The sequence below is a fragment of the Solea solea genome, chromosome 8 (genome assembly GCF_958295425.1).
Source record: "Solea solea chromosome 8, fSolSol10.1, whole genome shotgun sequence".
NCBI classification, from domain to species: domain Eukaryota; kingdom Metazoa; phylum Chordata; class Actinopteri; order Pleuronectiformes; family Soleidae; genus Solea; species Solea solea.
In genome coordinates, this window is record NC_081141.1 from 6,306,908 (window position 1) to 6,331,626 (window position 24,719).

At 39.3% G+C, this 24,719-nt stretch overlaps 3 protein-coding genes across 6 annotated transcripts; all 3 read left to right on the forward strand.

The window, feature by feature from the left end:
* Positions 1 to 242: 242 nt before the first annotated feature.
* Positions 243 to 3,420, forward strand: si:ch211-12e13.1 (uncharacterized). 2 transcript variants are annotated; one of them, XM_058635142.1, is made up of 5 exons: positions 243 to 354; positions 1,243 to 1,406; positions 1,858 to 2,100; positions 2,482 to 2,682; positions 3,074 to 3,420. In XM_058635142.1, exons 1-5 carry the CDS (start codon positions 281 to 283, stop codon positions 3,262 to 3,264), a joined length of 873 nt encoding a protein of 290 aa, XP_058491125.1. In that variant the 5' UTR covers positions 243 to 280; the 3' UTR covers positions 3,265 to 3,420. The 2 variants fall into 2 exon arrangements, with proteins under 2 accessions (XP_058491125.1, XP_058491124.1); XM_058635141.1 differs by having other exon boundaries at positions 253 to 655.
* Positions 3,421 to 4,822: 1,402 nt separating this feature from the next.
* Positions 4,823 to 8,675, forward strand: si:ch211-12e13.12 (paralemmin-2). Its single transcript, XM_058636669.1, has 2 exons — positions 4,823 to 5,097; positions 7,168 to 8,675. The coding sequence occupies exon 2, from the start codon at positions 7,179 to 7,181 to the stop codon at positions 7,812 to 7,814; it is 636 nt and encodes a 211-aa protein (XP_058492652.1). The 5' UTR covers positions 4,823 to 5,097; positions 7,168 to 7,178; the 3' UTR covers positions 7,815 to 8,675.
* A 2,784-nt stretch (positions 8,676 to 11,459) lies between these two features.
* On the forward strand, positions 11,460 to 24,636 carry susd1 (sushi domain containing 1). Of its 3 annotated transcripts, XM_058636570.1 has the most exons (19): positions 11,460 to 11,705; positions 11,808 to 11,948; positions 12,416 to 12,571; positions 15,405 to 15,557; positions 15,806 to 15,988; positions 16,702 to 16,881; positions 17,000 to 17,182; positions 17,339 to 17,518; positions 17,592 to 17,771; positions 17,869 to 18,048; positions 19,300 to 19,479; positions 20,089 to 20,253; positions 20,375 to 20,469; positions 22,105 to 22,291; positions 22,414 to 22,507; positions 23,550 to 23,808; positions 23,894 to 23,933; positions 24,093 to 24,186; positions 24,530 to 24,636. In XM_058636570.1, the coding sequence occupies exons 1-19, from the start codon at positions 11,651 to 11,653 to the stop codon at positions 24,546 to 24,548; spliced, it is 2,724 nt and encodes a 907-aa protein (XP_058492553.1). In that variant the 5' UTR covers positions 11,460 to 11,650; the 3' UTR covers positions 24,549 to 24,636. The 3 variants fall into 3 exon arrangements, with proteins under 3 accessions (XP_058492553.1, XP_058492555.1, XP_058492554.1); XM_058636572.1 differs by lacking the exon at positions 19,300 to 19,479; XM_058636571.1 differs by lacking the exon at positions 24,530 to 24,636 and having other exon boundaries at positions 23,550 to 23,812; positions 24,093 to 24,180.
* Positions 24,637 to 24,719: the final 83 nt, after the last annotated feature.

The window sequence follows — 24,719 nt, forward strand, 5'->3', positions numbered from 1 at the left end:
ACCATGTGGTTGGCTAATTAGATATTTGTATTAAAGGAGCAGGCAGTGTACCTAATAAAGTGACTGGTGAGTGTATTTGGAATGGTCACTGTCTCTATTTGAATAATATAATTAAACATGTAGTAAATGTCATGGTTCGTACTTTTGTTGCAAGAGAATAAAGAGTTTTTAAAATATTTCACCTGGTTTGCACTCGAGCTTTATGCCTGTTAAATGTCGAAGGTGTGTGGTTTGTCCTAGTGCGCTCGCCGTAGCAGGAACTACCGCACTGACCAAAATTATGGAGGTGCTGGGAGGAGATTTTAACTTTGTGACATTCATTTATAAACATTACGCTCCGTGTTATTTTGTAACGTGTGTATGATTCGTTGTTGTGCTTCATTAACACTTTGTTTTAGCTTAAAATGCGGAATGCGCGGAGTTTCCGGTTCGCGTCGTTCGCCGTGTGTTGTTGCTCAGTTTATTTAGTTTACGTTCACATTTACCGCTCCCGTAAGTTGTTGAAAACAAACGTCCTGACCTGTGACAGACTCCCCAGTCTCTTATATCTCTACCTTAAGTACTTGGGCAGAGCTCTGACGCGGAGAACAGGATATCTGCACAAAACACCACAGCAGAAGAAGAGTGAAGCTGTGTGCACGGTCCTCAGGTGCAGGTGAGTGAGCAGCGTTTACATTTCTGCCTAGAGCTGAAACGATTAATCGATTATTAATCTATTACTAAAATGATCGACAACTATTTTGATAATCGAATAATCGGTTTGAAGCTTTTTTCATGATTAAAACAAGATTTCCGATTGTTTAAGCTTCTTAAATGTAAATATTTTCTTTATTTCTTTGCTCTGGATAACAAAGAAATCAATAAAAGTTAATCATTTTGGTTTGTGGACAAAACAAGACATTTGAGAACATCATCATTTCCAGGTTTGACGAACACGGATCCACATTTTTTAAGGTTTTCTGATATTCTGAACACCAAACGATTAATCGATTAATCGACAAAATAATCGACAGATTAATCGATTATGAAAATAAAAGTTAGTTGCAGCTCTACTTCTGCCCCATTTTAGACACACAAATATCAAAATATGCTCTTCAAACTCATGTATTAATAACTCCAACCTGCTCAACATCTCATACATCTGTGTTTTTGTCAAAACAAACTGCATAATGCATCACACTTAGATATCCTGACCCTTAAAGTAAGAAACTTATTCAAATCTGTGTTTGTGTTAATAATCAGGCTGGAGACTGCCACACTGAGGAGGTTTTGCACTGCAGCAGGTTATGGTTGGGATTATCCAGACTCTGAATTCAGAGACATCCCACTGTGTTTCCCTGAGTTTCTGTGTGGCAGACTGATGCTGATGCTGCTCACTGATGACAACTTCAGACTGAACCCTGCAGGTAAGGAAAAGATTAAAGTGCAACATTAGTAGTATAGAGTATTTGCTGTGACCCAGGATCAGGACAAATGTCAATACCAGGTCTGAATTATTAATAAATTGTATGTAACTTGTATTACATATAACTTTACATCTCTACGAACAGGGAAATGAACAACAAGATAAGTGAAAACAAATTCATGGTCAAAAGTTTTCCCTATAAAAACATGTTTTTAGCATTGATGGGTGCACGTGGTCACATGTCAGACCTCATCAGACAAAGGAAACACACAATCACTTTTGTTCACTTAAGAACCATTTTCGTAAGTGTTTTCTAGTGTTTTTCGTAGACTTGAGGAACTGCGGTTATGGCTTGGAACATCCAGAACTTGATACTGAAACCTGACAGTGTTTCAAGTAAAGGCAAAGACGATGGCAGTGACATGATGAGTAACCGTGTGTCACTCCTGCAGGTCTGGTTCGCGTGTGTCAGATTCTTAAAAGCCTTCAGCCAATCGACGAGCTGAAGAAGGGTCCGTTCACGCTGCAGGTGCGAGTCCTGGTCTACCGGCAGACTGACGCAGGCGTGGAGGTGGACGTCTGTCTGTCCGCCACCTCACGTTCAGGCAGCCTGGTGTGGGAGAGTGTCGTGACGCTGCTGTCCAAAAAAAGGCTCCACAGAGATGACAGAGGCTTAACACACACTGGACATGAGAGTGAGTGGCGTTTGTGCTGATTTCTCATCAATTGTCCAGGTGTGTTGTGTGACTATATTGTTTATTCGAACAATAATTAGCACTGAACGTCTATGCTCAGTTTCACATTGAGTAGGAAAGGTTTTGCAGATGTGGCACCTTGAATATTTTATATGTACAGTAAATAATAACTTTTATGGTTAATTTCATGCAAATTTCCCCACCATTATATTGCTTGTTAATTAATTTTAAAGGCCTTGTGTCATCTGTTTGTTTCACCTCTAGTAAGCGTAGGACAATACCGGTTCTCGCCAGTAGGTGTCAGAGTGAGGACGGTGAATGTGAGTGACAGCCACTATAATAGACCTAAGAACAAACAATCTGTTGTCCTTGCACTGACAGGTCGACCGTCAGACGACATGAAGCAGGTCGAGCTGAGCGTTCTCTGGAGGACCAACCCTTTGTCTTCATGGTCGTTCTCTGACTCCTCCCTCCATCGGCTCCTCTCTCTCTCGCCGGTCGGGCTCTTGGGCTGCGGATCACAGACTGCACCGAGTCTCTGGATGCTGTCGGCCTGCTTGGCTGAAATAGAAAAACACAGAGGTAAACACTGTTGATTGGATCTCAAAGTGCAACTGTTTTTGTTTCATATTATTAGGTCAAATCTAAAAAGACTCTGTGATGTCACGTGATGTGGGAGGTAACAAAGATTTAGCGAATAAATAAGGCTGCGAAACTCTGAAAACAGGAGTAGATAGAAAAGCAGGGAGAATCTTTGACCTCTGACCTCCTAGAGAGAGAATCTCATCCTTTATTCTTTTTTTTTTAAACTTTGTATTGCAGTTTCATCCTTCTTTTTACCTGTTTGTTTACCTGTTTTTTGCAAGAACGACAGTAAAAAATGGGCCACACAATAAAAAGATGAATGAAAGAAAGAAAGAAAGAAAAAATAAGCTGTAATTCATCCAGTCTCGCTGCTCTGTTGTGTCCTCAGGGGTTGACGTGGTCACAGCTCCCGTCGAGGTCATGGTCCAGTTTCAGGAGCCTGTGCCGGTACCAGGCGGAGTCACAATCAGGTTTTGGGAGATGCTGAGAGACGCAGGTCAGTCCTCTGCCCTCAGCTTCCATATGCAGCAGCCAGGAGGTAACACGACTCATATGACGGGAATGATTTGTCGCTCATGAACAACATGAAGTTGTGTAATGTTAATATTTTTACTTTTACCATTTACATCAAGCATGATGCCTTTCATTAATCATCTTCATTCATATTAATATTGGCACGAGTTGATTTTTCTGTTATTGTGAACATGTGCGTCTCTTCTATTACAAGTTTTGCTGGCTTGTGTCATGTATAAGTTTTGTTTGTAATCTGCTGAACATGTGACACCTACTGCACGTCTGTCTGTCCTGAGAGCGATGACAGATCCCTCCTCTGTGGCTCTTCCTGATGTTTCTCCCATTTTTTGTGGAGTTTTGTGGAGGTCTGAGGACAGACGGCATCACTTGCTGCTTGACTTCATGTGCTCAACACAGCCTGAACTGTATCTTAGACTTCATTTAGATTTAGAGTCTCATAATTATTCATGTTGTTAAGGCGATAATTCAATAACCGTAGGTTTTGTGATATAACTTTGTTAACCCTTCATGCTCGCGTGGCACAGATCTGTGCCGCAGGTGCACCCGTGCTAAATTGCTGTGGGAATAATACACAACTCCTTATATGGACATCCTGGTGTGTGTTTACAGGTCACATATTCAGTTTGTTGTTGAGTCAAAGTTATGATTCATTTATATCGCATTTTTAGTCGCGAAACAAGTATATGATATCAACACACTTTGATTTACAACACATAATCTGTTTGTCTCTGCTGTATGACCTTTTTTCCCATAAAGGATTTAAAAATACACAATTGACTACTGTAGTTTCACCAACTTTCACTCCTTGAAAGTCATTCTTTAATGATCTGACTTTAATCGTCACGGTTAGCTACGTACGTACACAGTTATGTATCAACGTGTCATAAACGTGTTAACATTAAACTTCTTAAGTTACAAATACAGGACATTATTATTTATTTTGTTGTATGACACAGTTTATTGTGACTTTAGGGAAAGAGTTGGATCCAGAGGTGGTTAGCTTAGCTTAGTTTAGCTTAGCTGAGCTTAGCTTAGCATAAAGAAAAGTGTGTGTCAACTTGACCTTTTTGTTTTATCCTTTTTTATTACACAGTTAAAGCTTAAAATTTAAAATTAGGGCCAACATGTTTAAGCTTAAGAGAACAAATTTGGAATATTAGGAGAACATTACACAAGCCAGCAACAAATCATGTGATTTCAATGTATAGATTCTGATTAATACTGATTTAGGTTTCATTGATAGGTTATTGTACTCGAGCACTTTGTCCGACGCCGTGTCTACATACTGACTGTCATCGTCCCTACAGACCATGGAGGCTTTTCAATATTTCATCCTCTCCATATTCCTCATGTATATGAAGGTCTGTCCTCGTGTATTATTTACTCAAACACATTCAGTGCATTGGACTGGGAGAAGTGGCCCTTTTTTCATGCATCGCTGCACCACAGCAGCTTTTCAAACAACTGTGGTTGAGAGGAGAAGAAAAGACATATATGACCCTTTTTTTTTTCTCTTATTTATTGAAGTAAATATTTTCATGTTGATTCTGTCTGTTTCCAGGTGATAAATTGTGCAACTTTATCTAAATAAATGATAAATTCCCAGTCCTTTTTTGACCTGGTGGGGACTCAAACTGGAAACCCTCCAGTTACAAGCCAAGTTCCCTTCCCACTTGGCCATGGGCTGCCCATATGTGGACATCATCGTACAGCAGAGGCTTGCGAAGAGGGAAACACATTATTACTGCTGTGATTAGAGTCAGTGGAACGTCCCATGACTGCCTCCCTGCACACACACACTCTGTCTTACCACCACAGCCTTGTGATTCTTGTCAGTGCGACTTCAGAGGAGCAGAGTTCAGCTGTGGAGAGCTTGAGGTAAAAGCACTTTTTTTTTTCAAATATTTAGCTTTAAAATGTTCTTTTTAGAATATTTACATGTGTTTGATTTGCATGTTTTACGCTTGTGATCGATGTATTATAGCCTTGTGTTAGTGTAGTGCTTTATTCACTTACTTAACAGTGTTTCAAGCTCAATAATAACCCTTCTTACCCAGTGATAAATCAATTAAACACTTTGTAATTCATTTATGTTTGAATACTAAGGTTTAACTGTTATAATAATGCATTTTTATTTCATAGACCTCTTTTGGATTTTCTTCCGTGCTTTACTGTTAAAATCAAGAAATGACACAAATAATATTATATGAATATGAATATTAACACATTAAAAACAGCAGAAATGCAGTTTTTCCAGGTATAAGAACCAACATTAATTACACCTCCCAGTATTCATATTAACAACATCTGATACGGTTATGAGTGACATTAAACTTCACACATGTCGTCTGTAAAAGAGATATTACAGTGAATAAATGTACAAAGACAACAACAATGTCGCTTAATTAGTATCAAAATGATTACAAATGACATCGAGTTGAATGACGGAGCCTCTGAGTTGAGTGTAGTAAAGCTTTAATGCAGTCCGTGTGTGTGTTTAAGTCAGTCTTCGTCCTTTGTCGTTCAGCTGGAGCAGAGAGCACTTGAACATGAACACTGCAGCTATGATTCATTTATAAAGTCCTGGATCCGTGGTGCATATGAATCAGTCAAGTGTGAGAGGGTCGGCCTGTGAAGTCCATTTAGTGAGAGCAGACCCTCGTCCTGAACACGTCGCTGTGAATAACATGATGTCAAGTCTTTTTTTTACAAAGCACTACATCAGACTGAGATGTCTGTGTGTGTGTGTGTGTGTGTGTGTGTGTGTTATGTTGCCTCTTTAGGATCCTTTTTCTCACATAAACCCTGTCCTGGTCCTAATGAGGCTGAACCACATTTCTGAGGAACTGGGCAAGTTTAGGGCGAATATTTGAATTGTGGTAAAGGTTAAGGTTAAGGTTAGTCATTAACTGGTCATTATGGATTAAAGATTGAATGACTTTATTCCTCCCCCAGGGGGGAAACACACATTCACAACAGCTCAGTTAAGAAATGAGAATAAAATAAAATAAAATAAAATAAAATAAAGATGTGAATAGTGTTTTGTTTAGGACGTCAATGCAGTGTCCCAAGAAGAATAGCTGCACAAACCTGTGTGTGTGTGTGTGTACCTGGTATTCCTTATGTTGTAGGGACCTAAATCACATTACAGAGACTTGTCTTCCTTATGAGGACAAAAATCAAGTCCCCATAATGTAAATGACTACATTTTAAGGTGAGGACATGTTTTAAAGTTAGGCTGAGCTCAGGGTTTGGATTAGATCGGTTGTAGTTAGATTAAGTCTCCAGGAAATGAATGTAAGTCATTGTGTATGTATGTGTGTGTGTGTGTGTGTGTGCAGTGCTGCTGTCTTGGTTAGAGCACTTAAGAGAAGCTCATCTGTCTCCTGATCTTCTGGGGAATCGAAGTTAATTTATGCCTTTTGTTTTTAAAGCAGCAACTTTATTTATTTAGTAATTTATTTATTTATTCAGAGAGACCAAGAGTAAATAAATGACAGGGCAGTACAGTCAGAACCACAGACCTGAACATAATGGTGATGCTGGACTGGAGGAGGAGTCTGAATTTATCCACATAACATAAAATAAAATATTTATTTCAACAGTTGTTGAAATATTTTAGTGAAAGATATAAAACTTGTGTGGTGTTTAATATATCGGGTGGATGTAGGATTTCTGTCATGTTAATATTTAATATTTTTTCTCTATTTCTTATATTTTATAATGTTAATAATTCATGTTTGCTATTTCTGACCTTGACTTTTTACTTATTTTTTTCTTCATTAGCTATGCAACAAAAGTTCAGTAAACTTTAGATTGACTTGCTTTTATTTTTGAAATGTGAATATTTGTTTCAGAAATTTAACACCACAATTATCTGGTTTATTTCACTTTAATCTAGCCAAACATTTACAAGGTCATTGACATGAAATATTGTGTTGTTCTTAGTGGGAACATAGATGAGGAAGCACAGAGAGGGCGACACTGCCAGCATCCCTCTCTCCTCTCCTGCAGGGGGCAGCAGCGTGAAGGTCTACCATGACTTCCAGAAAGTGGCCTTCACAGAGTATCCTGAGAATGGCATTCCCACAGAGAATGGTTCCCACAGCAGGAGAGAGCACGTCAGCGTCCTCTCTAAACACCAAGAGCAAACGTACAGCATGAAAGACGACAGTGAGTCCACCTGGATGATGGACACGAGCAGCCGGGTCTACTCAGGCCCAGAAGACATCTCAACGGACCTTCATGAGACCCTGACAGATACTTCAACTCTGACCTTTGTGGACGCCCACACCACGGATGAATCCACAGAGAACCACAGTCTGCACGGGGTGACGATGGTTCACCTGAAGGAGTTTGTGCTCATAGACGACGATGACGACGGGGACATGTCCCTGAGAGAGAAGACGGTCACAGACGTGTCCGTCATGGATGGGAAAGCTGCCGACCTGGTTCGTGGGAGGCTGTTGTCCACATCGAGCGGCTCAGTGTCGGACTGTAAGGAGGAATCTGTGGCCCCTGAAGCCAACTCTACTGAGGCTACTACTAAGACTGCACGAGACGGAAGACGCTGCTGTTACTGCACGCTTTTGTGACCTAGCACCAACCAGAAGTGTGACCTCTTAAGGCAGTCGGTTGCACTGGATTTTACTGAGGGCTTTCACAGTAAACACTTTGTAAATCATTTCGATTTTACATCAAAACTCATTAAAATAAGTTTGAATTTGTGGTTGTAGTTTGATCAAATGTGGAGAAGTTCCGGGGGGTGAATACTCATGCAAAGGCACTGATATGTGCTGTGCTTTATCATCGATTGTCCCTTTTAAATTGGAACATAATTTACTCAATTTACAATGGAACTAGTGATTGAGGCCATTAACTGAGAAGTGAGAAGTAGAAGCCCATATACTTCCATTCAACTGTAGGCTGACTGTCTGCTACTGAGTCCTGTTTTATGTCTTTCTTTCAAGTGTATGAATCTGTATCATGTTATAAATAAAGAGCTTTTATATTTCTATAGCTGTCCCTTACTCTCCAGGAAAATGTTTACTGACATTGATGTGACTATTAATGTGAATGACCATTTGTTCCTCCATGTCTGTGTTTGTGATTCTTTCTTCCAAACAAACTCTTTCTTTCACAATCTTTCCAAAGTCCTGATGCTGATGCTGGTGACAAAAAGATGAAGTATTTCTTTATTTGTGAAGAAATGCTCCTCATGTTCCTCATCTGGGCACAGGTTACAGCTGATCATCTGAGAGTTTATTCTTGAAGTTTGGCCCTAATACTTAATACTTCCAAGGAACTGACTTCTTTTTTGCACCACGTGGAGTCGCCCCCTGCTGGTTAACTGCTGCTTTGCATCCATTTAAGTATTCATATATTATATTCATTTTTTTGATACTGAATTAAAAAAAAAAGCATTTTTCCCGACGATTTAGTCGGTCAGTCTTGAAAAGATCGGGTCAAATAAAGGAAGATTCCGAAAATGTAAAATGTGTACTATGATTATTTATGTATCAACTTAACCAAGGGAATAAACCCAATCTGCAAAATATGACTTTAAAGTACTGGTTTACTGACTCTATAAATCTGAGGTGTCAAACTGGCGGCCCGTGGGCCACATAAGGCCCCCCAATCAATAACATTAGGCGATGGTCACATTATTGAAAGTATAATTACATATATATATATATAAGCTTGTCTGGTGTTTTATTTACAGTTTGTATTACTATTGACTTAATTTCAGATTTATTTCTCTGTTTTCGATATGAACAGTTATGCCTACAAAGTATACATCATTCCATAACAAAACAAGAACTTTTACTTTGAAATTCAATTAAATATCATAAATGTATTCTAAGTCTAAACAACATAATAAACGACAATTAAAGTGACAAATGATGCAGTTTCAGCAACAGTAGAACTCAAAGTGACTGTGCGTTGAGAAACATTGTGCTATCCGCGTTGATCGTTGTCTTTATTGTGTTATCCATGTCGTGTATTGTCCATAATGCATGGTTTTTCAGATAAGCGCTGGGTCCTGGTTGAGGGGCCTGAAAGCTGCTCCTGAGCTGTCAGCTTTCAGCAGCCGGAACAGTCAGTTACTGTGGTGGGAAGAGTCTTTAAGGCAAGAAAAGCTGGTGTGAAATAAGCTCTGTCCCTTCTTTACATTCATACATAATAATAATACATGTAAAACTATTATTATTATTATCATTATTATTATTATTATTATTCCTTTTTTTATTATTATTATTATTATTATTGTTATTATTATCATTATCACTATTATTATTTTGGCAACACAGTGGTGTAGTGGTTAGCACTCTCGCCTTGCAGCGAGAAGACCCGGGTTCGAGCCCCGGTTGGAACAAGGGCCTTTCTGCATGGAGTTTGCATGTTCTCCCTGACTGTGGGCTTCCTCCCACAGTCCAAAAACATGCAATGTGGGGATAGGTAAATTGGACACTCCAAATTGACCATAGGAGTGAGTGTGAGAGTGAATGGTTGTTTGTCTCTATATGTGTGTGGCCCTGCGATGGACTGGCGAACTGTCCAGGGTGTACCCCGCCTATCGCCCGATGTAGCTGAGATTGGCACAGCACCCCCCGCGACCCTCTGGCAGAGGATAAAGCGGTAGATGATGACTGACTATTATTATTTTTATTATTAATAATAATAATAATAATATTATATATATTATTATTATATTATATATATTATATATATTATATTATTAATATTATTATTATCGTTATTATTATTATTATCATTATCATTATTATTATTGTTATTATTATTATTATTTTGTTATTATTATTATTATTATTACAATAGTGAAGCAGACACTGCCTGGTGTGAGGCTGTAGCTTGAGAGCCTTGAGTGACAGTGCGACCCCACAGTGACCCTGCTGCACACAGAGATAACAGCTCATCACACTTATCTGCTCCTCCCATGACAAACTAACTGACTTCCCCGCAAACACTGTGGTGTAATGTTGTAGGTCGGAAGTAGCAGCAGTTACGTTTCTATTTGAGGATTAAAGATGGAGTTGAATTAATAAAGTCTAAAGTTTAAATGAACCAAAGAATCAATCCGTTCATTTTATTTCATAAAAATAAAGTCGTTTAAATACACGGCTCCACCTTTCTGTCTATGTCTGTAGATGTTTTTGCCTAAATGCACTTTATTGGTTTTATGTGATTTTATATTAAGTAGTAAAATAAGTAGTTTCAATGTAGATTTTATTTTATTTTATTATTGTTTTTACATTACATTTTGTATGCTGTGTTCTTGAGAGGTTGCATCTGTGTGTCCTAACCTACGTGTGCTGCTGTCTGTCTTGTCTCGGCCAGGATAATCCAAGGTTATGATAGTTAACGAAAACTAACCAAATTAAACCTGCTCTAAAAACTCATTAAAACTAAATAAAAACTAAAACTAATGAAATATGTAAAACTATATTATTCCTGGTTAAATCAAGGTTATAATAAAAACCATGATATTAATTAACCCTTAGTTCTCACGTGGCTTGGATCTGTGCCGCAGGTGCTCTCTTGTGGGAATAATACACATCTCCTTATATGGACATCCTGGGTGTGTGTGTGTGTTTATAGGTCACATATTCAGGCTTTAAAAAATGTGTTTTTTTCTGTCTTATTATGTGTTGTTGAGTCAAAGTTATGATTCATTTTACATCACATTTTTAGTCGTGATATAAAGTAGCCGTAACTATGCAGAAGTCACAAAATGAGTTTTTTTTTCCTTTTCTTTTTGTTCATTGAAACAAGTCAAGTGAACTTTGAACTGTGACGTATTTCCAATCGGATTTTAAACATTTTCAGTACTTTGTGTGTTTATATAGTTGGTGAAAATTAAATAAATTGTCCATAAGATTGTGTAGGTTGTGCTGAAAAAAGGATATAAGTCACTCTATATTACACATTCTTATAGCCTCTGTATAAACGGTATGTTTTAACATAGTAATGGAAAAAAGCAGCTTAAATGCTCTGTGTTCTAAGTGTTAAAGTTGCTCAATGATGTCATTGTTAAGAAGCTGTTTGTGTCTCATGAAACCACCATTCTTTACCACACATAGTACTCGTGCTGTTGATGGACAGACAGCGTCACACTGACAGGGTTTGTAAATGGGTGTTTTTTTTTCATCAGGCCAAATATAGCTGTTATCAGGCCGCAGCATGAGTGTGTGTGTGTGTGTGTGTGTGTGTGTGTGTAACCCCACAAGTATCCCAGCTGCTCCAGGAAGACCATTGAGAAAAGAATTATTAAAGTTATCAAACACGCTCAGCGTCATCAAGGCCCACAAGACGGATGTGATGAAGTGATGACAGGAAAAACAGAGGACGGAGATGGAGAGGTTGATGATTCCATGAAGTAAAGAGAGCACGACTGTGAGAGGACTCACACATGGAGCAGAGCACAGGGATGATTGTGTGCTTTTTACTCTGTGCTGTTGTTGCAGGTGAGATTTTCCTTAGTTGTTTCTCATGAACTGGAGTTTTGGACAGACCTTGGAAGACGGACGCTCTCTCTCTCTCTCTCTCTCTCTGTCTGTGTTCCTCAGGTTCACCAGCAGCAGGACAGACGTTTGATGTGTGTGGCAGTTGCCATGTCAACGCCACATGTGATGACAAACCGGACAACTCTGGCAAAGTCTGTAACTGCAACTACGGCTTTGTTGGAAATGGAAGAACTCACTGTCAAGGTAGGAAGAAACCTGAAGTTGTCTTCAAGTATCAAGTCTGATAAAAGCGGTTTAACAATGAGAAGAGCAAAGAAGAGATTGATCATTTTCATTACAGTGTATTATAACATAATAACATTCATTTAAGCTGCTTTTAGTGTGTTTATCATAGAAAGTTGTGACCTGACTCAACACAACACTGCAATATCCACTGATTTACACTGATACACAACCAAGGTTATTATGGTTGCTAGTTTTTATTAGTTTTAGTGTTCGTTTTTGTAATGTGTGTAATGAGTATTGTGTGACATTAAAAACCCCAATAAAAGATGCCATTTTAAAAATGACAGATGAACAACCATCCCTGAATTAAATATAACAGTCTACAGGGAATTAACCTGAAAATGTGCATCATAGAGCTGAGGTTGATACTGTACTTCATATATTTTCAAATCTCTCATGTATAACATCTTTTTTTCCCCTTCCAGATAAAGACGAGTGTCAGATAGGAACCATTAAGATCTGTGGGCAGCACACACAGTGTCATAACACACACGGCAGTTACTACTGCACCTGCGTGTCTGGCTACAGTCCGTCTAACAACATGGTCTTCTTCATCCCAAATGATGGAACCCACTGCCAGGGTGAGTGAATCATTATGCGGCATTATGCATACATATAGGCTTATACGCTTTTGTGGGGACCAAAGTCCGCCAAGATTGTTGTTTGTCAGTGTTTCTATAGAACATAAATGTAAACGCACCCCGAGTTAAACAGCAAACATGTAGAGAAGCAACGTTCACCCGCTTTGGTCGGACCTAAAGTGTCTGTGTGAGTTTGCATACGTACACGCTTTAGTGGTGACCAAAGTCCCTGTCTGTCAGTGTTTGTGAGGAATATTACCGTTAATTCTGCGCCCTACACTGCACTTAAAGCAGGTGGATTCTATCACTTTAATTGTCTGTGAATAATATTGTTGAAATAAAAAAAAACTGTATTTAACAACCTTTACATGCATAACTGTGCAGATGTTGATGAGTGTAGGATCACAGGGCTTTGTGGAGAGGGAGGTTGGTGCAAGAACCTGGATGGCAGTCACGTGCAGTGATGACTCCGCCCACGTTGAGAAGGAATTATATTCAATGGAAAACCAACCAAACCGTGTAGAGGCAGGACCATGTAGTGGAAAAGCGGCATTATGCATACATATAGGCTTATACGCTTTTGTGGGGACCAAAGTCCGCCAAGATTGTTGTTTGTCAGTGTTTCTATAGAACATAAATGTAAACGCACCACTAGTTAAACAGCAAACATGTAGAGAAGCAACGTTCACCCGCTTTGGTCGGACCTCAAGTGTGTGTGTGAGTTTGCATACGTACACACTTTAGTGGCGACCAAAGTCCCTGTTTGTCAGTGTTTGTGAGGAATACTAACGTTAATTCTGCGCCCTACACTGCACTTAAAGCAGGTGGATTCTATTACCTTAATTGACTGTGAATAATATTGTTGAAATAAAAGAAACCTGTATTTAATAACCTGTCCATGCATATCTGTGCAGATGTTGATGAGTGTAGGATCACAGGGCTTTGTGGAGAGGAAGGTTGGTGCAAGAACCTGGATGGCAGCTTTGAATGCCGCTGTCAGCTGGGATACAAAGTTCACAATGGGGCCGAGCCTTTTAATCCTCACCAAGACGAGGCTTCCTGCAGAGGTAAAACTAACACAGAAGTTAGTTTTATCAATACTAACCTGATAATCCTGTAGTTTTTTTTTGCCTAAACTCAACCAAAGTATGAAAGAAGGGGTTAAAAGGGATTTTCCGTAACGAGTTCAGCGAACCATACCCCAAAGCCGAGTTTTCAACAATGAGACTGTATTACCTACAGTATGTGGTGTTTAAGTGAAGAATATTAGAATAGCAGAGGAAGAAGAGCTCATTTCATTTTTCCTGTCTCACTCAGTGGTCGACTGTGGCTCGCCTCTCGTCTCAGTGGAGAACTCTGTGCTGCTGTCAGTCACAGGGACGACGTATGCTAGTGTTGCCCAATTCACCTGTGAAGAAGGCTTCATTTGGGCAAGTGGAAACAAAACATCTGTGTGTGGAGCTGATGGACAGTGGAGAGGACCGACTATGGTCTGTGAAGGTAACGACATAATAATAAATAACTATAGCTTCATCTGCTACTCACCCATTCATGATTATTGATCAGGATACTAACCATTGAGTGCCTAACCTATGGATTTGTTTGGTTTTTCTGTGTTTCCTAACAACGTTAGTTCAATGCTTATGCAGGCTAATAAGATTATTTTATTTTGATAAACTTCATCTTGATACATTCATGAATAATAACTAATAAGACCTCTTAACATTGAATCTAACACCATTAGCAGGTCACAAATTTAAAGGAATATTTCAGAGTTGTTTTAAGTGCAAGGAACTGTTCAAGCCTGAAAAAGTATCAAAGGAAAAAAAATACTAGAAGCTAGAGAGTCTCGGAGAATCACGGAAAGAGGGTTGTTACCATACGGAGTCTAAATAGCAGGAGCTCCGCCCCCACTAACCAGCCAGCCTCCTGAAATAAGGCGGAACACAATACACAGGAAACCAAGACGTTAACAAAATAAAAGACAGGAACTGCCCCCATGACAGTTGATAAACACAATTTTCAAAACTCAAATTCCACTTTGAAGTCTCCAAATCCTACAAACTGCACTATTTTTCACGACTGTTGTTAATGAGCAAATAATGTTGGTGCTAATATTAGCATTTAGTTGAAAGCCTCACAGAGTTGTGCTGCCGTGGCTGCAAACTATTGTGATTTCTTTTGTACGAGATTGATGCAGTGTGTCACTACTTTGGTTCTTAGAGGTTGACTGTGGCTCCCCCCCTGTCCACCCTCATGCTCGTATGCTGTGGAATAAGAGCTCGAAGATGGGCACTGGGGTGTTTTATCAGTGTGACACTGGATATCGTAATGTTGGAAAGGGAAATGTCTCCATTTGTGAAGCTGCTGGAAAGTGGGAAGAGCCGCCTGTGCTCGTTAAAAAGGAATTATATTTAATGGAAAACCAACCAAACCGTGTAGAGGCAGGGCCATGTAGTGGAAAAGCGGCATTATGCATACATATAGGTTTATACGCTTTTGTGGGGACCAAAGTCCGCCAAGATTGTTGTTTGTCAGTGTTTCTATAGAACATAAATGTAAACGCACCACGAGTTAAACAGCAAACATGTAGAGAAGCAACGTTCACCCGCTTTGGTCGGACCTAAAGTGTGTGTGTGAGTTTGCATACGTACATGCTTTAGTGGCGACCAAAGTCCCTGTTTGTCAGTGTTTGTAAGGAATACTAACGTTAATTCTGCGCCCTACACTGCACTTAAAGCAGGTGGATTCTATCACTTTAATTGTCTGTGAATAATATTGTTGAAATAAAAAAAACCTGTATTTAATAACCTTTCCATGCATATCTGTGCAGATGTTAATGAGTGTAGGATCACAGGGCTTTGTGGAGAGGGAGGTTGGTGCAAGAACCTGGATGGCAGCTTTGAATGCCGCTGTCAGCTGGGATACAAAGTCCACAATGGGGCCGAGCCTTTTAATCCTCACCAAGACGAGGCTTCCTGCAGAGGTAAAACTAACACAGAAGTTAGTTTTATCAATACTAACCTGATAATCCTGTAGTTTTTTTTGCCTAAACTCAACCAAAGTATGAAAGAAGGGGTTAAAATGGATTTTCCATGACGAGTTCAACGAACCATACCCCAAAGCCGAGTTTTCAACAATGAGACTGTATTACCTACAGTATGTGGTGTATAAGTGAAGAATATTAGAATAGCAGAGGAAGAAGAGCTCATTTCGTGTTCCTGTCTCACTCAGTGGTCGACTGTGGCTCGCCTCTCGTCTCAGTGGAGAACTCTGTGCTGCTGTCAGTCACAGGGACGACGTATGCTAGTGTTGCCCAATTCACCTGTGAAGAAGGCTTCATTTGGGCAAGTGGAAACAAAACATCTGTGTGTGGAGCTGATGGACAGTGGAGAGGACCGACTATGGTCTGTGAAGGTAACGACATAATAATAAATAACTATAGCTTCCTCTGCTACTCACCCATTCGTGATTATTGATCAGGATACTAACCATTGAGTGCCTAACCTATGGATTTGTTTGGTTTTTCTGTGTTTCCTAACAACGTTAGTTCAATGCTTATGCAGGCTAATAAGATTATTTTATTTTGATAAACTTTATCTTGATACTTTCATGAATAATAACTAATAAAACCTCTTAACAATGAATCTAACACCATTAGCAGGTCACAAATTTAAAGGAATAGTTCAGGGTTGTTTGAAGTGCAAGGTACTGAAAAAGTATCAAAGGAACAAAAATACTAGAAGCTAGAGAGTCTCGGAGAATCACAGAAAGAGGGTTGTTACCATACGGAGTCTAAATAGCAGAAGCTCCGCCCCCACTAACCAGCCAGCCTCCTGAAATAAAGCGGAACACAAAACACAGGAAACCAAGACGTTAACAAAATAAAAGACAGGAACTGACCCCATGACAGTTGATAAACCCAATTTTCAAAACTCAAATTCCACTTTGAAGTCCCCAAATCCTACAAACTGCACTATTTTTCACGACTGTTGTTAATGAGCAAATAATGTTGGTGCTAATATTAGCATTTAGTTGAAAGCCTCACAGAGTTGAGCTGCCGTGGCTGCAAACTATTGTGATTTCTTTTGTACAAGATTGATGCAGTGTGTCACTACTTTGGTTCTTAGAGGTTGACTGTGGCTCCCCCCCTGTCCGCCCTCATGCTCGTATGCTGTGGAATAAGAGCTCGAAGATGGGCACTGGGGTGTTTTATCAGTGTGACACTGGATATCATAATGTTGGAAAGGGAAATGTCTCCATGTGTGGAGCTGCTGGAGAGTGGGAAGAGCCGCCTGTGCTCTGCCAAGGTAGAGTATCTGCTTCATCTTTAGGTTTCTGGGATTCATATAAACCTAACACAGAGATGATTTATTCTAAGGCAACTTATTGTGAGTGGATGAATCTAAATGCTGTTGTTCCTTGTAGAGACTTTGTGTGGAAATCCCCCTAAAAGTGAATCCACTGAGCAAGTGTGGAACGGTAGCACAGCTCCTGGGAGCACTGTGCTTTATTTTTGCAAAAAGGGCTTTTATAACAAGGGCGGACATAAAAACATATCAGTGTGTAATGAAAACGGTCAGTGGACACCGCCCACTCTGTCATGCCAAGGTAATTCAGCTTTTTCCTTTTCTGTCTTTAATGTAAAAATGTAAGAAAACTATTGTAATACTAAAAGTGTTACGAGTTTCTTTTGTTTGTTTGTTTTTATCTTTTAAACTCTGTCCAAAGCCCCTGATCTGTATGTTTGTGTACTTCCTGTCACAGCAATATTATGTGGCCGTCCTCCTATACTGCCCCACACTGGACAGGTGTGGAATGGCAGCTCTACCCCTGGAAGCTCAGTGACTTACTACTGTAGAATAGGATTTAATCAGAGTGAAGGACTTAACGTGTCACTGTGCACAGTCAATGGTTCCTGGACAGAACCAAGCATCTCATGCAAAGGTAACACCTGGCTGTGTCCGTGTCAAATAATTACCACAGTCTTTGTTTAAATGGGTCATTTTCATCCCTGTAGAAATACGATGCGGCGCGCCCCCGTCTGTCCCTCATTCAGTCAGGCTGTGGGGTGGAATCCCCACTGTGGGCTCTCAAGTTGTCTATCAGTGTAAATCTGGATATCACAGTGTTGGAGGGGGAAATATATCAGTGTGTTCCGCCAGTGGAGAGTGGGATGAGGCGACGCTGCTCTGCCAAGGTGACATTGACATTAGTGTGGCGTCACCTACTGAAAACCTACTTTTTAAATTGTGATTTTTCTATAATGACCTGCTGTGTTTTTTCTCTCATTGTAGAAGTGGATTGTCGAGAGCCCGTTATTAAACCTCACTCTAGAATACTATGGGATGGCATGTCTCACATTGGCAGTGTGGTGTCATACCAGTGTGATGAAGGATATCACACCAGGGGCTTGAAAAACTACTCAGTATGTGGAGAGAATGGACTGTGGGAGGATATTGATCTGTGGTGTGAAGGTGCAATGTTTGTTGATGGATACATTGGGGAAAAAAAAAGCAGTATTAACATATACATTTAAAGGTCCAGTGTGCTACAATAAGTGACGCTCCCTACGGTGGCCTTCACAGATCAGAAAGGATGTATTTACTCTCACACAGCTCTCCCACTCTTTGTTCCATTTCCTGCTCCTTCTTCTTTAGATGATGTATCAGGTTTATGAACATAGACCTGTTCTGCTTCTGCTTTAAAATGTATAACACAAGTCCATTATGCGGTAGAGACATGGCAGTGCAAGATAACAGCCCCTGTAGAGCAATAATCAACATATAAAAGGCTATGAAAATGTAGTTTATTCCATTTTTTCTCAATTTTTGTTTTGCTCTCATAGACTGTATATAAGAATTGATGTAGAAGAGACCATTAACTCTTCAGGAAAATGTTTATTTCTGTTATAAATTAAGTGAGAAGTAGAAGCTCAATTCTTTTTTCCCCATAGACTTTTTTCTTATAAGCCGCTTTTCCACTACGTGATCTCGGCTCACCTTGGCGCGGCATGTTTTTTTTTTGCTTTTCCATCAGTGATAGTACCTGGTACCTGGTACTGGACACTGATTGGTTAGAGTGTCGTCACAGGAAGAGTCATGAGTAAGACGTCCAACACTAGACTCAAACCAAACAATGCTCGAACTGTAGATCAGTTAAACAGACTTAACAATCCTCAAAACGTGCGTTGATCTCCAACATTTAGCATAGAAATGTCTAAAATCTCAATATTTAACAGAGGATTTCTGGTGTATTTGTGTCAGACTGCGCTGCGGTCATGCAGGAAGTACTGAACTAAAACAGCTGCTTTACAAGTCACTAGTTTGTGTGTTTGCCGCGCTATGATGACTCCGCCCACTTTGAGGTGGCACTATATTGTAATGGAAAACCAACCAAACCGTGTAGAGTCGAGCAGTGCTGAGGCGAGCTGGGACCATGTAGTGGAAAAGCGGCAAGAGACTTCCATTCAAATGAAGTTCTTTTTGCAACCTACGTGTATTGTATTTATACTTTGTGGCGACACACTGGACCTTTAAAGTTTCTGAATCTGTATGATGCTATAATGAAGAGTTTTTATGTCACTATAGCTGAGGAATTAAGCCATAGTACTAATTGTAATACTGTATAAATATGCATGTTCCCTTCTCTGTGTGTCACAGCTGTATCTCACTGTATATTTACATGTTAATGGCCCACAGTCTGTTCTAATTCATGTCTGTGTGCAGAAATAAGCTGTGGCCCCCCACTAATCCTTCCCCATACTAACCTCCTGTGGGACCACACCAGCAGACCAGGCAGCGTGGTTTTGTATGAGTGTATGGAAGGATTTTACCAGGAGAGTGGACCTAATATTTCAGTATGTTCTTTATCAGGAAAGTGGGGGGAAATATCTGTGAGGTGTCAAGGTACAGTGATCATCTGATAAGCATTATTGTGTGTTTTTGTGTATATCAAATATGATGTTGGCATTTTATGGTGGATCTGACAGAATTGATCACAATAACATTTTAATTTGACTAAGAGCAACAAATATACAAGACAAAATCCACCTTAAACCAACACAAATACTCTGTTCAGTTACAAAGTTTACTTATGGAAACAAAGTCATTACATTTGAATGTGTTCTGAAAGTTTATATCACATAGTCATGTTGCATGCAGCCAGAGGAAACGTCAGAGAATTTCAGTTTTGTGTGAGTAAATTATGTGACACAAACCAAAACATAACAAAAACCCAAATATTCTTGACTAAATTAGCAACTAAATTAAACAAAAATATCCCGAAATGTCAAGAACATCATAATAAATTACAAAAAAATAACTCAAACAATACTAATCACTAATAAACTAACAACTAAATGACCCAGTAAATGTCTGTGCAGATGAAAATGTACCAATGCTGCTGCTGTCTAACCAGATTATATACACTTATATCATTCATAAAGTCGTATTCCCTCAATAATCTTTGCTTACTTTTATGTTTGTAGTCATTGAATGGCACTGTTTCTTTTTCAGCTGAATGTGGCCCAGTTCCCTTCCTCGCTCATTCAGAGGTGGTGTGGCGTAACAGAAGTGTAGTAATCCACCGCTGTGTGGATGGCTATCACAGCTGGAGGGGCAGCAACGTCTCTGTGTGTGGAACCTCTGGGTTCTGGCACAAGGCGACTCTGAACTGCACAGGTGAGTCAAAGAACACGTCCGCTGTAATAATCATCATTACTGTTATAGCAGGTTCATATTATACATACATAGGAGTTTTATATAAAATAAAAATGAAAGCACTTTCCTTTCACTGCTACAGAAATGAAGCCGCCCATCAACCACTTACATGTTCTCAATGAGAAATGTTTGCGCTGGAGAGCAGAGAAGTATGAAGAGGACACAGAGACTTACAAGGTAACACATCATCATTCAATCAATCAATCAATCAATCAATCAGTCAGGCTGTATTTATATAGCGGTTTTGAGACAAAGTAATGTAACAGAATAATAACAACCCACCCTTCACAGAGCTCTACCAACACATAAAGCAGATAAAAGTAACAGAAACCAAACTGTGGAAATGCTATTATCAGTCTCAACAGTCAGTGATGAGGAAACGCTGGAGACTAAAAATACAAATGACTGGCGGATTAAAAGAAAGTGAAAGAATTGTGCAAATTAAAGTTGGTAGAAACAAAATACTGTGTCAGCTTATAAAATAAAGTAAAATGTTTCAATAAATCGATAAAGAAATAATAATCAGTGAAATTTAGGTGAGCATTTTGGTGATTTTTGGTGTTATTATTTTTGCCTCTGCCTTGGTCTTCGTGAACAGAAACAATGTAACGTCACTTGTATGCGGCATCTTTCATCTGACAACAGGCTATGTCAGGCAAAACTATCAGAGTAAGCATGTTCTCCCTGTGTGTGCGTTGGTTTCTCCTCACAGAGTTCCTAAACATGCAGAGGTTTCTACTACATCAGTGGTTCTCAAGATTTTTCTGTTGGGCCCCCCTTTGGAGGAAGAAATTTCCCAGGGCGCCCCCGACTCTCACAAAATTATACTTATAATGTGTCGAGTATAACATTTATTGGAAGAAACATTAATCTTAGAACAAGCATTTCACATTTCTTTTAGTAACTGGCTATGCTTTAGCAATAAAAACAACCTCAATATAAAAATATGAAATATGCAATTATAACTATAATAGAGTATTTTTTTAAACAATAAATACATTTGGTTTTGTTGTTAGTTTCTGAACCATTGCACAGAAACTTCTCCATTACCCAAACCTTGTCACCAGTGTAGAGTTTGTTGTGGTACGTCACTAAAATGAGTCTGCGTTACCACAAGAACACAAAAGCTCCACCTGCTAAACTTTAGTTAGGACTAACTCACGCCCCCCCTGGACTGTCTCCAGGCCACCCCAGGGGGGCTGACCCCACAGTCTGAGAAAGGCTGTCGAATTCCTGAACAACTGTTTCCTTGGGGCAACATGTACTTGAAAAACAAGTTGGGTCCACATATACCACACAGTCACATGATCTATACATTGGGTATAGATCATGGCTCAGGCTTTCTGTTATATACAGAAGCGCGTCCATTGTCCAGAATACCCTTTTCTCCCTCTTGTCTCATGTTTATTTGTTAATGTCCATCATTAATACATTTCAGCATTAAACATTAGCTGTGTTATTGTGTTCATCTAAGTTCCTACACAAATCTTTTTAAATAACTGATTCTAATGATTCAGTTACACTAGTTTGTGTGTGTCACTTGTAAAACAAAGCAGCCGTGCTGTGATGACTCCGCCCACGTTGGGGAGGAACTATGTTATAATGGAAAACTAACCAAACCTTGTAGAGACGAGGCGGGGTGGTACTATGTAGTGAAAATTGACCATAGGTGTGAGTGTGGATGGTTGTTTGTCTCTGTCTCTCTGTGATGGACTGGCGACCTGTCCAAGTTTTGACCCCGCCTTTCATACCTATGTCAGCTGGGATTGGCATCAGCAGCCCTGCGACCCTAATTATTGCTAATTATTCCAGGTTATATACACGGGCACCAGAGACTACCAGAGGTCATTTCACGACAGAAGGCAACAGTTTGTGCGATCGAAGACGGAGCAGCTGTCAGTCTGTCTCAACCTGCTGCCTGTCACTAACTACACCATCTACATCACGGCACTGTCAGCCAGATTCACAGCCACCATCACCACAAACACCAGTTTACCAGGTATCACTCTGCCTCTCACTGGAAAACCTTCAGTGTTCACTGCAGTATTTACACACGATCGATGCATTTCTTTGTTTTTTACATGCTAACCAATGCACAATAAATGCAATAACATTTGACAGTGCCCCCTGTGCCAGTCGTTTACTACGGAGAGTTTGAGACTCCTGAACCTACGCTGAGTCTGCACAGATCAGCCAACACACTGGACCTCATCAGGTAACAACAATAAAACGACAGTGTGTGAGAATTTGTGTTTGTGCATATTGTAACACACATTAATGCTGCATGATGGCATTAGAGTAAGAGTTAAGACCAATGATCTTATTATTATTATTATTATTATTATTATTATTATATAATTATAAGACCAAACAGGTTTTCAATGTTTTAAATAGCAATTTAATACAGTGTCCATACATATTTTTGTGTAAGTGTATAATTGCTTTAAAATAAAAAATAGTTTGGTTTTCATAGCCCTTAAATAAGCCTTTTATATACTGTATGTGCTTTATTTAGACAAGGGCATCAGCTTTCTTCACCATATTTCTACAGAAGCCTGAGAGGATATGCATTTTGTATTTTGAAGTGCAAGCTTATTATGCAAACAAAGAAGAATAGTTCCAGCCACAAAAGCCTGATTTATAAACAGAAAAAGAGGCAGGAAATGGCGGAGAGTGGAGAGAATTTAACACTTTAACGTGGAGCGAATCGCGTAAGCAACACTTTGCATTATAGCAATTACACAACGGTTTGTGCGGTTTCCGAAAGCTGAGAAGTTGCACGTCACGACGTGTGGTTATTATGGTAATTTCACTTGCACTGTTGCAGGAAACTGGTGAATCAGTGTCTTTGTCACAGTGGCCTGTTTTTGGACATTGAGACAAAAACTCAACCAAATGTTATTTTAAATATGGTTTATTCTGTTCACATTTCTAATTTAACATGAAAATCTGGTGTTCGTGTACAACTACAGTATTTTTTCCAAATAAAACCTTTTGTTTTTCTTCATTTTAAATTGTCAATACACTATTTTAACATGCAGTAAACTGTAAATAACTGAAAAAATGGGCAAAAGCACTTTACTCACAGAACACTTTATTGCTCTGATTTGTTTTAAGTCTGTTTTGCAAGTCTGTTGATTATAATTAATCAGCTATTCTAGGCTATAGCTGTGTTATAATAACAGATGAATCACTTTTACATCACGTTTAGATGTCAACGTCAGTCTGATCCTTTGTTTTTCGTCCTTGTCTGACAGTGTGTACCAAGTGTTTGTGCTGCCTGTAGAGGAGATCATGGTGTTTGATTGTTCCTCTCATGGACACCCTCAAGATTCCTCACGCAAAGACAAACTCTCATCCAAATACATAACTGCCCAGATCTTGGTCAGTCATGTCGGGACAGAGATGAACTTTACCGTCGGAGATGGACTCCTCTATGAAGGCTTCTATAACGCACCTCTCGAAAATGGACAGAATTATTATATCGTCCTACGAGCTGTCAGTCAATGGAAAACAGTAGGTGAAACGAATTGTTGTACATATAAATGTAGTGGCTGACAAACTGATGTGAAAAACAACCTGAATGGTTTCTCTCCTGCAGGCTTTAAAAAGCTCCTGTGTCCTGTGGGCTAAAATAAGAGGTATTTCACAGACCACTTTACTTACATACAGCAGTATGATCTTTAAAATGAGATTTACTATGTGATGACATTCTGTGATAGAACATGACAGACAATTTAAGCAGACGAAGACCAGGGCGTGATCACCAGCTAATCACATGAAGCATGTCCTTGTCCCAGGTACGTCCTATGTCCTGAAGGTCTCGTCACTGTGTGCTGCCGCCGCTGTAGGACTGGTTGCCTTGGCGATTATGGGCGGATACAATTGCTTCTGGTATGTTCATGTCTGAAATCAGCATATGCTGCAGTAAAATATGATTTGTGTGGATTCTTAGAGTTGTGGATATTAAAGGTCCATTGCTGCTCACTGGTTGGTCCTTTCAGGCTGCCATAGAAACATAGCAACACAATGGTGTTAATATTTATAGTCTATAGTCTTAATATTTAATTTAAATTAATTAAATTCTGATACGTATGACATGATATTATAGTACTGTGGTAGTGTAATATTAGGAACATCTTGAGGAAATTACTAATAATAATATCAACAAATTCATTTAATTTTATAATTTATTTTATTCATTCTTATATACTCCTGTTTGTTTCTGTTCATTTAGGTTTTTCAAGAAGACATGACACTCTTCAGTGCTGACATTCTGTAAAATGCATTTTTTTTTATTCAAATGTTGTAAATGATCATATTAAACATAGTCTCTGCCTTTTATTTAACTGTACGGTGTTATTTGTTTCCCCTGTGTCGTTATCATTGTCATAACAAACAATAATCTACTAACAAACAATCTGCGA

Bases quoted from the DNA above. Each gene is read 5' to 3' on its own strand.
- si:ch211-12e13.1 (XM_058635141.1), top strand. From the start codon at position 405: ATGCGGAATGCGCGGAGTTTCCGGTTCGCGTCGTTCGCCGTGTGTTGT. The intron at 1,407-1,857 runs GTAAGGAAAAGA...TCACTCCTGCAG, and splicing joins CTTCAGACTGAACCCTGCAG to GTCTGGTTCGCGTGTGTCAG. The intron at 2,101-2,481 runs GTGAGTGGCGTT...TTGCACTGACAG, and splicing joins AACACACACTGGACATGAGA to GTCGACCGTCAGACGACATG.
- si:ch211-12e13.12 (XM_058636669.1), top strand. From the start codon at position 7,179: ATGAGGAAGCACAGAGAGGGCGACACTGCCAGCATCCCTCTCTCCTCT.
- susd1 (XM_058636570.1), top strand. From the start codon at position 11,651: ATGGAGCAGAGCACAGGGATGATTGTGTGCTTTTTACTCTGTGCTGTT. The intron at 11,949-12,415 runs GTAGGAAGAAAC...TTCCCCTTCCAG, and splicing joins TGGAAGAACTCACTGTCAAG to ATAAAGACGAGTGTCAGATA. The intron at 17,772-17,868 runs GTGACATTGACA...CTCTCATTGTAG, and splicing joins GGCGACGCTGCTCTGCCAAG to AAGTGGATTGTCGAGAGCCC.